Raw genomic sequence first — 18914 nt, 5'->3', positions numbered from 1 at the left:
CAGTTGTTGCACGACATACTAAACTATGACGTTTTTGTCAAAGTTTGGACAACATACAAAACTACGACATTTTAGCAAACGGTCAACATCGGGAAACGAACCGGTGTCTCTGACAGAGTCTGCTTGTGAATCACTCTCTCAACCAGTTGAGCTATACGGGCACCTCTTGCCCAGTTGTTGCACGACATACTAAACTACGACATTTTTGACATATTTTGGACGACATACTAAACTATGACGTTTTTGTCACATTTCGGACGACATACTAAAGTATGACGTTTTTGTCACATTTAGGACGACATACTAAACTACGACATTTTTGACATATTTTGGACGACATACTAAACTATGACGTTTTTGTCACATTTTGGACCACATACTAAACTATGACGTTTTTGTCATATTTTGGACGACATACTAAACTATGACGTTTTTGTGACATTTTGGATGATATACTAAACTATGACGTTTTTGTCATATTTTGGACGACATACTAAACTATGACGTTTTTGTCATATTTTGGACGACACACTAAACTATGACGTTTTTGTCACATTTTGGATGATATATCAAACCATGACTTTTTTTTGACATTTTGGACGACATACTAAACTATGACGTTTTTGTGACATTTTGGACGACATACTAAACTATGACGTTTTTGACATATTTTGGACGACATACTAAACTATGACGTTTTTCTCACATTTTGGACGACATACTAAACTATGACGTTTTTGTCATATTTTGGACGACATACTAAACTATGATGTTTTTTTCATATTTTGGGCAACATACCAAAGTATAACGTTTTTGTCATATTTTGGACGACATACTAAAGTATGACGTTTTTGTCACATTTAGGACGACATACTAAACTACGACACTTTTGACATATTTTAGACGACATACTAAACTATGACGTTTTTGTCACACTTTGGACGATATACTAAACTATGACGTTTTTGTCACATTTTGGACGACATACTGAACTATGACGTTTTTGTCACATTTTGGATGACATACTAAACTATGATTTTTTTTTTCATATTTTGGATGACATACTAAACTATTATGTTTTTGTGACTTTTTGGACCACATGCTAAACTATGACGTTTTTGTCAAATTTTGGACGACATACTAAACTATGACATTTTTGTTACATTTTGGACGACATACTAAACTACGACATTTTTGACATATTTTGTACAACATACTAAACTATGACGTTTTTGTCAAATTTTGGACGACATACTAAACTATGACGTTTTCATCACATTTAGGACGACATACTAAACTACGACATTTTTGGCATATTTTGTACAACATACTAAACTATGACGTTTTTGTCACATTTTGGACGACATACTAAACTATGACGTTTTTGTCATATTTTGGCCGACATACTAAACTATGACGTTTTTGTGACATTTTGGATGATATACTAAACTATGACGTTTTTGTCACATTTTGGACGACATACTAAACTACGACATTTTTGTCATATCTTGGATGACATACTAAACTATGATTTTTTTTGTCATATTTTGGACTACATACTAAACTGTGACGTTTTATTGACTTTTTGGACCACATACTAAACTATGACGTTTTTGTCAAATTTTGGATGACATACTAAACTATGACGTTTTTGTCAAATTTTCAACGACATACTAAACTATGATGTTTTTGTGAATTTTTGGACCACATACTAAACTATGACATTTTTGTCAAATTTTGGACGACATAGTAAACTATGATGTTTTTTTCATATTTTGGACGTCATACTAAACTAACGTTTTTGTCACATTTTGGACGACATACGAAAGTATGACGTTTTTTGTCATATTTTGCACGACATACGAAAGTATGGCATTTTTTGTCATATTTTGCACGACATACTAAACTATGACGTTTTTGTCACATTTCGGACGACATACTAAAGTATGACGTTTTTGTCACATTTAGGACGACATACTAAACTACGACATTTTTGACATATTTTGGACGACATACTAAACTATGACATTTTTGTCACATTTTGGACGACATACTAAACTATGACGTTTTTGTCATATTTTGGACGACATACTAAACTATGACGTTTTTGTGACATTTTGGACGACATACTAATCTATGACGTTTTTTTGTCACATTTTGGACGACATACTAAAGTATGACATTTTTTGTCATATTTTGGACGACATACTAAACTATGACGTTTTTGTCATATTTTGGACGACATACTATGACGTTTTTGTGACATTTTGGACGACATACTAATCTATGACGTTTTTTTGTCACATTTTGGACGACATACTAAAGTATGACATTTTTTTTCATATTTTGGACGACATACTAAACTATGACGTTTTTGTCATATTTTGGACGACATACTAAACTATGACGTTTTTGTCACATTTTGGATGATATATCAAACCATGACTTTTTTTTGACATGTTGGACGACATACTAAACTATGATGTTTTTGTCACATTTTGGAAGACATACTAAAGTATGACGTTTTTGTCACATTTAGGACGACATACTAAACTACGACGTTTTTGACATATTTTGGACGACATACTAAACTATGACGTTTTTGTGACTTTTTGGACCACATACTAAACTATGACGTTTTTGTCACGTTTTGTACCACATACTATACTATGACGTTTTTGTCACATTTTAGACCACATCCTGGATGTTTACATACAAAGTGGAAACATGAACTGTGGAGAAACTCAGTGTTTATTTAGATAGCCACATGGTGTTCACAGAGCAGTGGGTTCGCAAAGGAGAAAATAAGCCATGTTAGAGTCACTTAAGAGTATCATTCAATCCCACGTTGAAACTCTGAGAGTCAGTCGAGATAAAACTGCTTCCAGTCTTTACAAGCGGTAGCAGCTTATAGTTTGTCATGCTTAGTTCATTTTTAGCAATACCATGCAAACAAGGAAAACAGCCACAGCAATGCCATTTGGGATGTTTTTCAGTTTGCATTATCATTTTCTTAGTGTCACTTAGCCAGCTCATTCTGTAGTAAAGAATGATCTGGCTACACTTCAGTATCATTCCACTATAGAGGAAAATAGAAGCCCTGTAATGTTTGTGTTCCTTCAAACCAATCAGCATCATCTTGTAAGGTGCTAAAAACAGGATGTGACTGTATCTCTGCAAAATAGCGGTGTGGAGAAGCTTGTTATGGTGAAATAGTTTCATGCGGAGGTGAAAATTTTATCATTACTATTAATTCCTTGCAACAGAAAAGGCCACAAAAACCAATAAAAGACACCTGTAGACTTTGTGATAAGACTTTGACCTTTGAGACGAAGGTAATGTGCTCATCGGTGCCCAACAGGTGTAGCCTGCATATACTTTAGCTTTGAAGGAGCTCACTGGCTTATTTGCTGGTGGTATGTTATTAAACCGATATCACAGAAGGCTGCGTGAAGTGGAACGGATCGGTACACTGGTCAAGTCAATGTCACGGGCATATGCTGTATGCAGAGTAAAAAGATGTGTCGGATCAGCTTCAACTGATCATGGCCATGTCTGAAAACGGATCAATATTAGGAATCCTACGATACAGAGCCTGGGATTTTCTGAGATTTTAAGGTTCTTTTGGTGCTGCTACTTTAATAAAATTTGATTTAATAGAGAGATAAGCTAAATGTGAGCCTCATAAAGTCCTGTCATTGATGATTAAACAAAACTACCTTTGAGTTGGTTTGTTCCTTTAAAGCATATGATAAGGTAAGACATAATTTAGTTTCAAGATGTTTGCTTTTTTTCTACGAAAGGCTACAAAAAAGGAGAAAAAAAATGAGAGGACTTCTGTCTATATTGTCTATGTTAAAAGCCCAAATACTCATTCAGGATGTAACATGTTAACCTAAAAGGGTGTAAATATTTTTTGTCAGTACTTATTCAAAACATGGAAGGAAACAGGGAGGAAGTCAATTACTGGCCAATTCACTGTAAGCTGGGGTCTTAGCTATTCTATTTCTGTTGTGGATATAAAGTGTTATCTGATTTCCTCAATTATTCATACCCTGAAAGACAGACAGGCAGCGGCTCAAAGGGCAAAAAGCAACACGGGAGGGAAAAGTAAAGTGAGGAAAATGAAAAAGAGCAAAAGGCAGAGAGGAAGGAAAGGGGGGTTGATTGAATGCAGATAATAAGAGTCGGAAAGAGGTGAAGAGAAAAAAAACAGAGATGAGTGAGGACGAGTCGGGGAGAGAGAGAGGGATGGAGGTGAACTCTGAACCTGCAGAGCTCGAGCTGAAATGGAATGAGAAGAGAAAAAACGACAGTGCCAGCTGCACATCAGTGGACAAAGTAGGTGAGAAGAGACATGCCTTCATTACAGACTCATACGCACACACACTCATATGCTGCACACGTGAATTTACCCAGACGGGAGCATATGCACATGTTTACACATTCACGCGCATAACTCCCTATAAAGTCTTCAGGAATGAGTTACGGTTAAAATAAGAAATTGAATGCACGTGCGCATTTGTGCAGATGCATACACATACAAGTGCATCAGACATTGTCATACCAGTGGGAGACCAGTTTCATTCCACCTCTATGATTACTAAGTGTGCTTTAGGTGTGTAGTCAGACAGCTGAATTTACTCTGAGCTCAGACGCGGCACAGCATGAAGACTAGAACGGTAAGACAACGAATCGCTTAGATCAGAATGCATGGCTGGCTCTCTGCCTGCGTGTGTTTGAGCTCTTGTGTCTGTTTGTATGTCTATGTAATTTAGTTTGTCTGTGTTTACTGTAGAACCTCTCCTGTATCATATATTAGCTCTAAATATTTGCTCAAAGTTCTCCAAGATCTTAATTAGATTCCAGATCTTAAAGGAAACTTGGTCACGACAACAGCATCTGCATGTCGTTACAGGAACAGCAGAGCATTACAGCATACACAAACAGAATTTAGTTACGAGTTAAATCAGTCTGGGCTGACACTATGCGCTACTTCTCCTTGAAATTTCTTCAGTTTTCACCTTTTAGCTGTTTTCCCTTTTGAAATGAAAGAACATGTGGCTACCTCAATTATTGATTTCCTTCCTGTGGATTCCCCCTTCCATATTTCACATGTACGAATTCTCTTGGATGAATTAGGAACCAAGGACAATTTTTTATTTTTTTTTTGTCAAAGAATAAATAAAAGAACAAAGTAATAGAACCGGGGCAAAAAAAAAAGGAAAGGAGAAATGAGTCTATCCTTAATTTGGTATGAATTTGGAGGAGTGCGAAGAAGTGGCTGGAGGCTGACTTTGGCTTATGTGTGTGAGAGTGATTGTGTGTCTACCCCGATACCTGCAGAACCTTTCAGCAGAGTCCTACCGAGTTGGCAGAAAAAGCAGTAAATCCTTCCATTTTTCTTCTCCATCTTTTTACCCACATTGGCTGTTTCCATGTCTTTTTTGCTGCTTTTCTTTACTCCCAAGTTGTCTGTCTCAAAGCTCAGGATGCCTTCTTTTTTGCTCTATCTGCACCTAACCACCCACCTCATCCCCACCTTCCCACCCCTCTCGCCTTCCTTGCTGTGTCTTTGTGTCTAGAGGATAGGGCTGTCAGGACTCATGCTTTGCAGGGTTTTTTTTTTATACACACACATGCACACATTCATGCAGACAGGCGAGGATCCCTTTGCACCTCAAAGCCTTCATATCCTGTCATTCTCCTGCACTGTATTGGCACACTTTTGTGACTTGTCCCTAAATGGCCTTTGCCTTTGCCATCTGGGCAGTAACGAGTGCCACAGCTTTCACTCTTTTTCTTGCTTTTTGCATTTCCCCCTTCGCTCCTGTCCCCCAGTGTCATCACATTTCACCTTTGTTTATCGTTTTTATACCTCTTGTCCACTCTGAATTATTTTAAAAAACTCCGTACATTGCATGGGCTCCCTGTCTCCGTTGCCGCTGCTTTCAGACTTTTCATTTTCCTTTCCACAAAGGCCTACTGATGCATTAGGGCGTACCTCCAGTTCCAATCTATATATACACAGTGATAATGAATTATTTAGTCGTCTTCCTCATTATCCTCCACAACAGATCCATAAGGTTGCAGAGGCTGTCAGATTTTCACTAAACACACAGCTTGAGCCTTTTGCACAGCGTAAATCAAGGTAATGTTGCTACTGGTAACCCGAAGCCCTGCTGAGGCTGTGTCAGCTGCATGACTTCTCTGAAGGTACCTGAGTGGGTGTTACCAGGTGCATCGTGAGATAAAAGTCTGTGGGAAACAGTTTTCTGTTTCAAACACGATTACATTAACCTTCTTTTTTTTCTCCTTTAAACATCTTGTTGAATTAATGAAGGTTTCCAAACCTTTCACTGATTTATTTTTGGGCTTATTCATTCATTCCTAAGTGGGTAATTGCATAAAGGTCTTAATAAAGCACATATTTTAAAATTAATCCATTTAACACTTTTTTCACACAGCAGCACAGATGACTGTTTTCTTTGGCTTCCATAGTGAAACTTAGAGCCGGCTGCCATTTAGAATTACTAGCTGAAAATGTGCATATTGATTCCACATGTCTAGTAGAATAAATGTGCCATTATAATCATCAGGACTTTTGATCATAAAAACATCATCAGGGAATGAATTTCACATTTTTTTCTGTGGTAAAGTCTTTATTTCTTTGTATTTAAAACAGAAATTCACATATAACTCACTTATCTCTGTTTTGCCACATCAAGCAACCTTGTGACTGCTCTAGCAACCACCAGTTTCTTTGAAAAATGCCTTTTCATTAGATCTCCATTTTTAAAATGTAAGTAGAAATGACGAGACTAAATTGGCTGCAGTTAACATTTAAATGGTATTCTTTATGTGTGGACTAAAACAAATTCATGTTCATTTTTTAGCCTGCCATTTTCATTGAAAACTGTAGGGTGTCTTAGAAAGTTGTATGAGCTAATTCAATTTATAAACATCTACAAGGCAGCAGCTTTAAAGTAACTAGATCATTATTGAAAATGCAGGGTACGATACGATTAAAGTTGATTGGAGGACTGTGAGGGTGACCCAACTATATGGGTTGTTCGTCTGAATGGTGCAGCGTGACGCTATGTTTTGTGCATCATTTTAAGGATGTGAGGCACGTCAAAGGTATTTGGGAGCAAATTGCACATAGCGTGCCAACACAGCACCTTTCTCACACACTAAAAACATATAAAGCTAATGTTTTGCATGGAAGTCACCATCTTTGAATAGTTTTTGAATAGTTTTTTGTTTGTACGTAACACGAACTTACTTTGATTAACACCTCAGTAAAATAAACATATTGATCGGGGTGTGTGGGCGTCGTCAAGGAGCAGATCCTCAGTGAAACTCATTTTGCTGCAGCCAACCAGACGGACAGAGTTCTACTTGGGCTCAGTCAAAGTGTGTGACTGCAATTATAGAGTGGCTGGGATCTGGCAGGACTGGGAGTGTTTCAGACATCACCATTTCCTCCCCATCCATCACATTCAGCCAGGCGGAACTAGGCCTCAGATGCCCCGCAAAATAATCATTCCCATGCAACTGCCCTGACAGCAGCATTCATTCAATAACACAGCTGATCAGAAATGATAATAGCAATCATGCCACCGCATATTTTAGAGGCTGCAGTCTAGTTGTGTGTGTGCATGTGTGTGTGCGCTCTATGAGACTATGAGTATGTGTCACTAAGTTTGTTAGCTGGAGTTATTGTACCAAAGCAAACCAGCTGTTGGTTTAAATGACATGCCCATTCTATCGACTTCAAGGAAGAGACCCAGAGGTTGAAATGCAAATATCCTCATTAACTCCGAGGGGGATTTGAAGCAGACTTTTGAAAGAAGAGCCTATCAGGGTTGTGATTACCGTCAGCAGTGAGCTTTGCAAAATGAGAAGAGCATCTTTCAGCAGGGGCATAATCCCTATTTCAGCTTTTCATGTCCACATATAATCCACTGTCCTTCTGAGACCTTGGCCTTTACAGATCTGTCAATGTGAATCTCACCTGCATGCGTTCCATATCTTTTTCTTTTCTTCTCTCCTTTTTATCAAATGCTAGCTCTTTAACTGTGAAGGTGTACTTCCCCTGGCTCGGTACAATGTTGCGTTGTCATGAATAACAAATAGCCTCATTACTGAAATGTCCATCCCAAGCCTGTAGTATGAAAAACAATCTTCTACTTGCCTCCACCCACATGTTTTACTCCTGCAGTGATAGATGAACGGACAACTCTTGCGCTCACAAATGTGCCAAACCATTCCTCTTGGGGTTGCAGATTTAAATACAGCATCCTAGCTGTTGGTGAAAATACTATAAAAACACAAATCAGGTCCCAGATTTCATTAAGGAAAAAGTTTCACATACAAAGCAACCTCTTCTGCTCACTGTATTCCTTCAAAGGATAAGCTAAAAGCCAAGTGCTTTAACTGAAAAGGGCGCAGAAAAATCTGTTGTAAACTGCATCATTGGCAGAGTGTAGTCGGGGACTAAGTCGAGGGGAACACAGAGGTGCTGGAGTGGTTCCACTTGGTCATTGCTGTCTACTATTTAATACATTTCTTGCCTCGGGTCCTGCTGTAAAAAGCCCATCGCCAGACTGAGTAATGGGAGTTTTGATGGCCATTCAAGAAACAGTTGCCAGACGCTCATTTACTGTTTGCGGTGGCATTTTTGTAGGCCTTTCTATGCTAAAGGGACTTAAATGTGGAAATGCTCTGAACTGCTCATCCCCCATCTATGTTCAGTATGTCTGAGCATGTATTAACTGGTGCTGATGGATTTGAAAAGCAGTTTGTGAGTGTGACTCCACTGAGGATCAGACAGCAGACTAGAGGTTAAAGATCAGCCGAGTAGACGTTTCTATATTCAAGTCTCTTTCTTGCATGAATTAACTGAGCTTGAATGATGAGATAAAAGTAGTCAAGCCCTGTCTTGATGTATTTGTGCTTCAACCGGAGACCTATTGTTGCCATGTGTTTTGGCTGGTCTCAAGTTGCCATTCACCAGGACAGAAGGTGAATTGCTTGTAGTTATTTAGTTTCATTTTGTGGCAAACATTAGTATCCTTCCATCAAACAGTACTTAGGAACAATGGAACTTAATCAAAACTGGAACTAAATTGGTAAATAAAGGCACTTCTTGTACACTTTTGTTTAGCTTTCCAAAACATTAGAGGAGCGATGAAGATTAGGTAAATTATACCAACAGCTTTTCACAATTTTTCATGTGACGAAACAAGAAGGCAGGCTCATTATTTTTCTTTGTTGTTTACTGCTGTGCAACTCTTATATAGAAAAGGAGACTTGTAAAAGTTGAGGAAAAGACTGACCCAGGAATTCCACAAAGATCAATGTCTCTACTGTATAAAATCTATTTTCTGAACTCCTAAAGGTCTGCTCCTGTCCTGCTTCCACCATGCCTGCTCCGAAATGACTCATTAGCCCAGTCCATTTGACTGGTTATTTTCCATAGGTGTTACATCCAAGTCCTGACAGGTTCGTCCTCCCACCTCTGATTGGGGCTCCTCTTGTCCCCAGCTCAGTACTGGATACTGAAGACTTTGGCCATCTGAGCTGCTCTGTGTTATTTTAGTCTTTGAAGGTAATGGCAAGAGATCAATGTGATGAATGGTCTTTATGAGGGCAGAGTATTGATGGCTTGATGGCACTGAGCTGAGGCTGTAGGAAGGGGAACATCAGCCTGAATATATTACCCCCCCAGCCTCCCGCCTTCTCCTTGATTTCTCTCCATTCCTGTCTTTTTTCTTTTATCCATCACTCTGTCTCTTTCCCTTTCTCCCCACCCTCTCTTCTCCAGCTCGGCTAGCTGTGACTGGTCATTAACGCAAACATTAAGCGCTCTATGAATCCATAGCTTCTCCATCTCCTCGTTACTGCCCATAAAACAGAGCAGCCATAATGACACACACAATGGCCACACTTGACAATCGAGGCAGGGAAAAAGTGCCTCCCGTATTACTGGTAAAAGCAAAGCTATTAGAGTGGAGTCAGTGGGTCGTTTTTCGGTGGCGTACAAATGAGTGTTGTGTAAAGAGACTCTCAATGTTTGTCAGGTGTTTCATCAGTGAAGAAAGTTTGCCCTTGGTGAAATTAGTAATAATAAAATAGAGATATGGTGATGCAAAAGTTTGTCAAACTTAACTATGTGAGGGATAGCTGACTTTAAAGAGACACAGAGAAGACCTGGCCAAGTGATGGTGGACAGTATCTATGCAACACCTTCTACCCACTGTGCTGTATTGTTGTTTTATTGTGGTTTCTTCCCTGACTGCCACAAAGAAACCATTATGTCTCACCAGAACTTATGGAAGATCTACCACAGGGAAATATACATAAAACACTCTCTGACCCCTTTCCTTGCTCACCTTGAACTGATACATACCAGCAACATGCATCTATCATTTTGTCTATAATGCATGAACTAGACATACACTGTGTGGCACCTTGTGCTGTGTTATACACAATTTTTAAAGGAAAAAATGGATGCAAAGACCACGAAATTCCATTATCACTAAGGTGACAGGTGATTCTCATTTCTTTCTTCTCTGGCAAGGTCAGGGAGATGCCATGGAGTGGTGCATGAGATAGATTTCATTTAAATGATGTAAAAAGGTCTGGGAAAAAGGCAAAGAAAAAGAGGCACAGCCTAGTCAGAGTACTGATGTGATGAGGCCATGTGCTGCTTATGTAAATATTGTCCTTGCCTTCTACATGCTTGTCTCACGCGTGTTTAAATGATTTGGAAACGATAAAGACGAAGAAGAATGAATGCACTGTTAATACTCACAGTAATCAAATGCTTGGAACCTACACAAGCAGAAATGCTGCATGTAGCCTCAAGCTTTCAGCAGCAAAACAACAGTTAGCAAATCAATACGTGGTCGGTAAACCATCAAATTATAAACAGCACCTTCTCTGAGCGCATACACATACACACCAGCGTTAACAGCATGTGAGTACAAAGCGCTGGAAGAATGAGAGAAAAATCATGTCGCAAAGTTTGATTTCTGCCAAGTAACTGATGCACCTGTAATAGTTTTCTTTTGTCTTTGACACAATGGTGACACTGAATATCTACTGAGGAGGAAATAAAAAAATTGTGGCTCATTATTACATGAGCCAATGAATTTCTGGACAGATTCTGGACGGGCATTATCGGAGACGCCTCGGGCCCCTCTCTGGCGTGAAAGATGGTGGTCATTTGGCTAGACGAGAGGCGGTGAGGACCCCCTCCTAGACTGGAGCAGACGGGTGCAGAGAAGCCTAGGGCTGGCTGTATTAATGAACAGGCAGTGCTGAAAGGGACAGGTTCCTGTAATGCTGATGAATGGTCATTACAGAGCAGAGACGAGAGAAGAGAACAGAAGGGGGAAGAGAAAAGAGGGAGAGAAGAGTGGAGTGAAGTGGGCACAAGGGGAGCAGCAGTGAAAAAAGGCTTTAATTTGCACCTCAGATTTCTGTAAACTCGTTTATCATGTCAGCAGTGTCACTGTTCTTTACGTGTCTTTCCACGCCGCCATTCAGATGCCCTCACCAGAGCCAAACCTTCTTGTTTTTCCCCAAATATTTCCATTCATTCCTGGTGTCAGATAGGTTTATCATCTGTATTGACTTTGTGTAGTTTCAAAAAACAAATTTGATGGCCCAAATTGACTGTATATCTTGTCTCACGTCATTTTATGGTGTTGACCCGGTAGCTGAGTGGTAAAATGCACACTACATGGGCAGCAGATTGCAAATCCCAGATTGCAACTGTCTTCTCCCAAAGTGTGTTAAAGCTACATTTGTCCACTGTGAAAAGCGCATTAGGTTCACAATAAAGGCTCTGAAATTGTGTGCCTGCATCCACGTTATGGGACTCATAAGTTTCGCATCACATGACTTATGAGGAAGTTGGAAGGTTGGTGGTGGCATTATCCAAATACAGGAGTCAAAGTCATTCTGTTGCTGTTTAATGTAGTTTTCTGTCATTTTTAATGTAGTTTTCAGTCACTGTTTGCTTTGGTTTATACTGCTAAACTCCTTGGTGAGGTTTAGGCACCAAAACCCCTTGGTTAAGTTGAGTAAAACATTTTGTGGTTTGGGTTAAGATACGCTCTGGTTGTTTTCTAGTTTGCTAGGGTGACAATTTCCGCCACAAGAATAGCCCCTGGAAACATAAGCATCTCACAGTTTACTGCCTTTTGTGTGAAAATAATAGGTTTCGCACTGTGGATTACCATAGCTATTATGCATTTTGGCGAGACTGGGCTGTGCTGTGTGTCACTCCCCTGCTCTCTCTTCTGCATTTTGTCGTCCAAAAATAAATCTTAAAATAAAATAAACAGAACAAAAAACTATGCAGTCATCTAACAAGACCTCTGAATCTTTTACATCATTTGACTGGTTGCTGGGGCTATGTATGGAGAGCTGATATCTTCCCCTCTCCATTAAGCCTGACTGAACAGCTAGGGCTTTAAAGGTCAGAAGAAGTGGGAAGCACCAGGAGATATATGCACACAAGAAACATGAACTGACTGGAGGCCCACTCAGTCCACTATAGACCTCATTAACTTCTCCTCGCCTACAGCTGTTTGGATCATTGGTGTTGGGGAATTTGGAGAAATAAATCTCAGAGCCAAGCTGTTGCTTCAAATAGGAGTATAAAGAATGGTATTATTACAGACAGTGGAAGTGATCTGAGGAAAAAAGAAGTCTCAAAATTGTTTCAGATAATCCTCTCTTTTCTATAGAATATTCGCTTCAAGTCAGTTGGGCTTTTATGTGACTGTCACATCACATGTAGCCTTTATGTTTTTTTATTTTATTTTTTTATCCTTGTGTGCTCTGCTGCAGTATGCAAGAGAATAACACATCCTTCATGAAAATATTTTTCAAATTAAATACTGACAGTTTTTCAGAAATTTTTGTCTAAAAGGCAAGATTTTTTGGGATGCTTGGGGCAAAAAGTAAAATTAGAATAAATAAATAAATCTCCCAATTCTCAGCGAGTCCAGCCAAATGTTAATGGCACATTTTTGTCATGATTGGGCACACTGAGTTATTTCCCCAAAGGGTATCTCATGATCATCCAACAGGCTTTCTGGGTCGCACCTGCAAGAAATGGCCTGCGCTGTATTTCACTATGGCCTGCACACAAACGCCCTTCCATCACACTGCCTCTTGGCTGCCACGGAGTCCTTGCCTGTCTAATTGTAATTCAGTAGTGCATAATGTTGAATTTGTTACACACCATATTTTGTAATGCATCAACTCAGTGCCCAGCAACACTTGGCGTGGATTGCAAATAGCATTACATCCAAAGTAATTACTCAGTTTGTGCTTATACAGTGGGAGTACACATACTACAGCTGTGAGCGTATTTAGAGAACAAGACGATAAAGTGGCATTTTGCTGTTGCTGCACTTAAGGAATTGTTTATTATTCCAAAATAGAAGGACATTTGTGTATTCTCCATGGATGAATAAACTACACAACTCAACAGGCTGATGCCATTTTGGTAATCTAGGAAAAAGACACAATTTCAGTTCCTTGGGGAGGTTAGTGATATGTGTACAAATTCTCTGAGGCTCTGCCAATATTAAAATTCTCTATCAAAAAAATGAGAAAACCCCACATCCTTATCACTGATGATTACTAATCAGCCTCTCTCCCTCTTCTCTCTCCTTCTCTTTCCATAGTGGGAGGAGGTGAGCGGCTATGATGAAAACCTCAACACCATCAGGACCTACCAGGTGTGTAACGTCTTTGAGCCCAGTCAAAACAACTGGCTCCTCACCACCTTCATCGATCGCCGGGGAGCACAGCGCATCTACGTGGAGATCCGCTTCACCGTGCGCGACTGCAGCTCCATCCCAAACGTCCCCGGGTCGTGCAAGGAGACGTTTAATCTCTACTACTATGAAACTGATGCTGTCATTGCCACCAAAGGCACGGCCTTCTGGATGGAGGCCCCTTACCTCAAGGTGGACACCATTGCTGCTGATGAAAGCTTCTCTCAGGTGGACTTTGGTGGACGCCTGATGAAGGTCAACACAGAAGTGCGAAGCTTCGGCCCGCTGTCTAAAAATGGCTTTTACCTGGCCTTTCAGGACTATGGAGCCTGCATGTCTCTGCTGTCAGTCAGGGTGTTTTATAAGAAGTGCCCAAGTGTGGTTCAGAACTTTGCAATCTTTCCAGAGACCATGACGGGGGCTGAAAGCACCTCTTTGGTCATTGCCAGAGGCATCTGCATCCCCAACTCAGAGGAAGTAGACGTCCCTATAAAGCTCTACTGTAACGGAGATGGAGAGTGGATGGTTCCTATTGGTAGCTGCACTTGCAAAGCTGGCTTTGAACCTGACAATGGCAATGTGTGCCGAGGTAAGTCATGAACTAGATGCATTTCTCTTAAAAATTCTATAAGTTGCGAAGTGTGTGTGCTACCTCTACTGAAAGCAACCTACTTGCAAGTTCTTTGCCTTTCATTATTCACCCACTTTTAAAATGATACTCATAATAGAACAGATCAATTCATCTTAGACAGTTGGATTTGTTCTATTTTCGGCTTGCAGATAACAAGGCATCAGCGTATCTCGGATCACAGATTTTCCGCATCATTGGAAGGGTTGAATTGATAGTGTTTTATGTATTTTGCTGAGCACGATGTGCCATACCTTTTCCTTGATCACATCTACCTCCAGAGTACTGAAAAGGCACATTAGCATTGCATTGTAATCTGTGGCGCATGCCAGCCCTTTGTACGACGTGCTTTACGGATGGCAGGAGGTTTGATTCCGCCTCAGTATGATGTGCTGAAGGCTAAGTTCTAAGGAATAGATAATAATCCAGACCTAAAGGGAAGGTTATTGTGGGTTTTCAGTTCAAGCTGTCACCAGCTCCCTGTTTCCATGCGTCCTCTAATGCACCTTTATGCTCTGCACCTTTTTATTCCAACACACTCACACACATACAAACAGAAAATTTGCTCAAGGTGTCTGACGATAATGTGAGTGGCTTGGGGCTCTCAGCGTGGCGCGGTATTGGTTGGCCTGCCTCTGGAGGTTAGTTGGAGAGTGTGTGGAGCACAGATAAGATTGATTGACGCCATCTGCTCTGATCAATAAACAGATATGAGAGTGCCACATATCTACAAAGCACACTGTGTGGGACTGCGTCTACTGTATCCTTCTCCCATTGCTCTATGTCCTGCTCAGAACACACCCACACATAGGCACACACCTAAACAAACACACACAGTCTATGGCTAAGATGGAATGACTTTCAAATGAAAATGAAAAGGCAAAAGTTGGTTGCCTTTAGTGAGGTTGTTGCTGAATTTTCACTTTGCATTACATTTTAACATAATCAGCATCAAAATGCTGCCAAAAAATAGAACGTGTTTTGTGCTTTTGGGAAGATATTGAAAAGTTTTACTTTTAGCATTTTTCAGTTTAGAATTAAAGCCACCAGCTAACCAATTTGCGCCTTTTCATATTAATTTAATGTCCCTGTTTTTTATGGCTTGTTTAACCATGCCATCTGGAATACATCTGTCTTTGTCCTTATTTATTTTTATATCAGCCATATATATGCTATGTAGAGGAGACAGAATCTTTGTTTGGGCACAATATACTAGGATAAGTACAATATGTTTCAGCTGAAATGTGACAAGACCTTTAAAGATTTTATGGCCTTATTAAATAAAATTTTTGTAACAAAGCTTCTGTCAATTGAGATGCTTTTTAAAAAATCTAATGTAAAAATTATTACATGACATGCAATGTAAAAAATCTTATATTATCTTATATCTGTGTTTCACGTAGCTATTCATTAAGGTATAGTATGTTAAGCGTTCTTTAAAGGTTAGAAATGCAAGGCAAAGTTCAGTGCAGGAATTCCATGTCAAATCAGCCAAATAACCTTGCCTGTCCTCTAATGTAAACCAACCTGCAGGCTTCAACGGATGATTTTTTATTTTTTTTGCCCTTCCAACTTTCTTGATGCTGATCCATGTTTTTTTCTTACTGTTGATCTTTTCTCGACAGAATTGCATTTTTTTCCCCTCCATTATTTATGTCAACCTTAAACACACTTACAGCTCAGTAATTAGAGTCTATGGTATTTGTGAGTATTTCAAGGAAGGTTATTGTGGTTAGCAATGCTGTAAACACATCAAACACACATGGGCAAGTGCACATACAGCCAGTCTTCCAGTAGACACTGCACATGTAAGAGTCTTTGAACAGACGAGGTGACGAACAGCATAATTCCACTAATCCCGATGACTACTTGCTGAAGTACCTGAACCAAGTAGACTTCCTGCTGAGTTAAGTTTGACATGTCTAACCTTCTGATTAAAATGAAGCATTATTAGAGGTATGAAAAGCAACCTGTGGAGAGAGGGAGTTTGCTAGGGTGTAGCTTTGCTGTATAAACCTGTAAAATGCCGTGCTGGTTGACCTTAATCCACAGGACAACACAGAAACTTTTCACTCACTCATAACTTGCCCTCTCTCTGGAGACTTATATGAAATGTGTTCCTCTCTCGTCTCCACTGAGCATTCTCTCCTATACCAGCCATCTCAACCTTTTATTTTCCATGCAGTCTCTTTTCATGGACTTGTAATCCATTATTTAAACAAGGAAATTTAACCTTAAAGTGCTTGTGGAAGCTGAGTACTATGGGCAACCAATCAATTGGGGGTTGGAGCAGTAGCACGGCCTCAGCATCGGGTCTGAGGTAATTGCCCATTAGAGATGAAGTAGCAGGACCAGGAACAAAAAGAATATGAGAGCATGTAGTTCCATGCTGACATAATGCCCTTCATTGCAGGCAGCATGAAGGAAAAGTATTGAATCGTAGAGGGAAGGCAGTCTGTTACTTAGTGACACATAAGGACACTCAAAATGAGAGGAAATGATAAATATGATATATATATATATATATATATACAACATATATATATATATATATATATATATATATATATATATATATATATATATATATATATATATATATATATATATATAAAAAAAAATAAATATTGCATACAATAGTAGTAGCACCATTGCTCTGAATAAATTCCTCCACAGCTACAAAAAAAAACAAACCCCAACTAATCAGCGTGGGAGAACAAAATCACTTAACTAACTTCACATGAAACATATATATGATGCTGAGTATGTTGAGAGGACATAAACATTAGCTACATAAACATTTACTTGGGCAGCTAATGACAAATAATGTGCCTCAGCATATTGTGACAACAAAGCAGTAGCACATTCATTCTACCTGCTCCTGTATATGTCAGTTTTTACCGCACATGGCAAAACATGCAGTAGCTGCAGAGCTGCTGTGTAAATCTGGTAAGGCCACAGTTTTGAATATGTTACTGTGAAATGATAAATGTTGCTTTTAATTGGTAAAGTTAATCATTTGCCTTTAATTTAAAAGTCATTTGTATGACAACAAAAATAGCTCTCATCGCAACTGCTCGTGTGCCGGTGTTAATGCATTTTTGTTTGTGTGTATTAGCCTCCCAGTACTTGATTGCACTTTCTCTAATCTATATGTTTTAATTAGTGACAGGTAGCGCGGTGTGTTTGTGTGCGACCTGCTGTCATTTGGGCAGAGAGACCATGTAGAGTTGTTGTGCTCTGTAACGATGATGCCAGCACGCCATCCTCATTACCAGCTCCCCAGCTCCCACACAAGCCATTTGGGTATCCCCCTCTCCCTCTCTAGCTCTCTCTCTTTCTCCTTCTCCTCTCCCTCTTTCTCTCTTCCTCACTCTGTCCCCCCTCGGCTATGTAAGCAATCTGCTAAATATTTTATCACCTCCCTGTTAAATCGAGCAGAGACACTCCAAATAGCACCCCACTACCTCCACCAGTGCAAAGCTTGTCTTGTGTGTGTGTGTCCTGCTCGACTCAAGTATCTTAGAGAGACCTGATTTGGACGGTTTTACGGAACCGTCTCATAATTGTTGTCGTTGTCTTCAGCTGAGTGATTGATATAAACGCCTTGATTGCATTTATGCTTTACATCACCTGTTTTTGTTTTGTTTTTTTACCTGATATAATCATTGATCATTTTAATGTTCCTTGTATTCTCATATATGAAGTAATTAAAACTCCCTTGGTAAGCTAATTATTCTGTTTAAACTTTTATAAGTGAAGGATGTGGCATAATTTGCTTCACACTAAACAGGCCTAAATGACACACTATGAAAAGCAATTCCAAACGTATTCTTCACACTTTTTTTCTTCCTGTGGGGAAGTAAATTTTCTTTGAGCTGATAAATACCTGCCTGGAGTCTATAAACCTGGGAGTCTTTTATGAGGCCCTCTACTATATTTGTCTTATTATGTAATTGGTTGACCATGCCTGAAGCTTAATGCTTCTTTTTTACCTTGGTGGGCCATTCCTATGCAAAACACATAACTAGTCAGAGTCTTCTTACCTGTGCAGACTTGGAGACTGGAGTGTGAACTGAGGATGCTGAAGGAATTGAAATGAAAGGAGTATTGTTTCAGCTACAGATTGTTTTGAAGTGAACGTAGATTGGAAATGAATGGAGCGGGACAATCAGAAATTTGCTTACTTTTTAATAGATTGTTTTTTCTCCTGCCAGTCCATAGTTCACTCATCCATCAATCTATAATCTAATACAGTCTCTGCGATTGTGTACTTATTTAGTCGGGTATTTACGTAATTCCACAGCCGCTCACTCCTATAAGCCAACATGGCAGTATGAATCCTCTCATATTTTCTCTCACCGTTATCCTCTGCTGGGCTTTTGACATGCTGGCACATTAATATTACAAATATTCAAATAACTTTATTTAACATTCTGCAGTCTGACAGTGGCAGCAGGAGATTCACAGCCCATTGAGCA

The 18914-nt window shown here is 39.5% G+C and overlaps 1 protein-coding gene across 2 annotated transcripts in view; it reads left to right on the top strand.

The window, feature by feature from the left end:
* The window catches only part of LOC111577313 (ephrin type-B receptor 1-B), a 162829-nt gene that overhangs the window by 60759 nt on the left and 83156 nt on the right, over positions 1 to 18914 (top strand). For both annotated transcript variants that reach the window (XM_055014569.1, XM_055014568.1), the window contains exon 3: positions 13713 to 14394. In XM_055014569.1, coding sequence (XP_054870544.1) covers positions 13713 to 14394 — 682 coding nt within the window. The remainder of the gene's footprint in view (positions 1 to 13712; positions 14395 to 18914) is intronic.

The sequence above is a fragment of the Amphiprion ocellaris genome, chromosome 10 (assembly GCF_022539595.1).
Source record: "Amphiprion ocellaris isolate individual 3 ecotype Okinawa chromosome 10, ASM2253959v1, whole genome shotgun sequence".
NCBI lineage: Eukaryota > Metazoa > Chordata > Actinopteri > Pomacentridae > Amphiprion > Amphiprion ocellaris.
The sequence above is the reverse complement of the archived record's forward strand: the minus strand, read 5'-3'. Positions and strand labels throughout refer to the sequence as shown.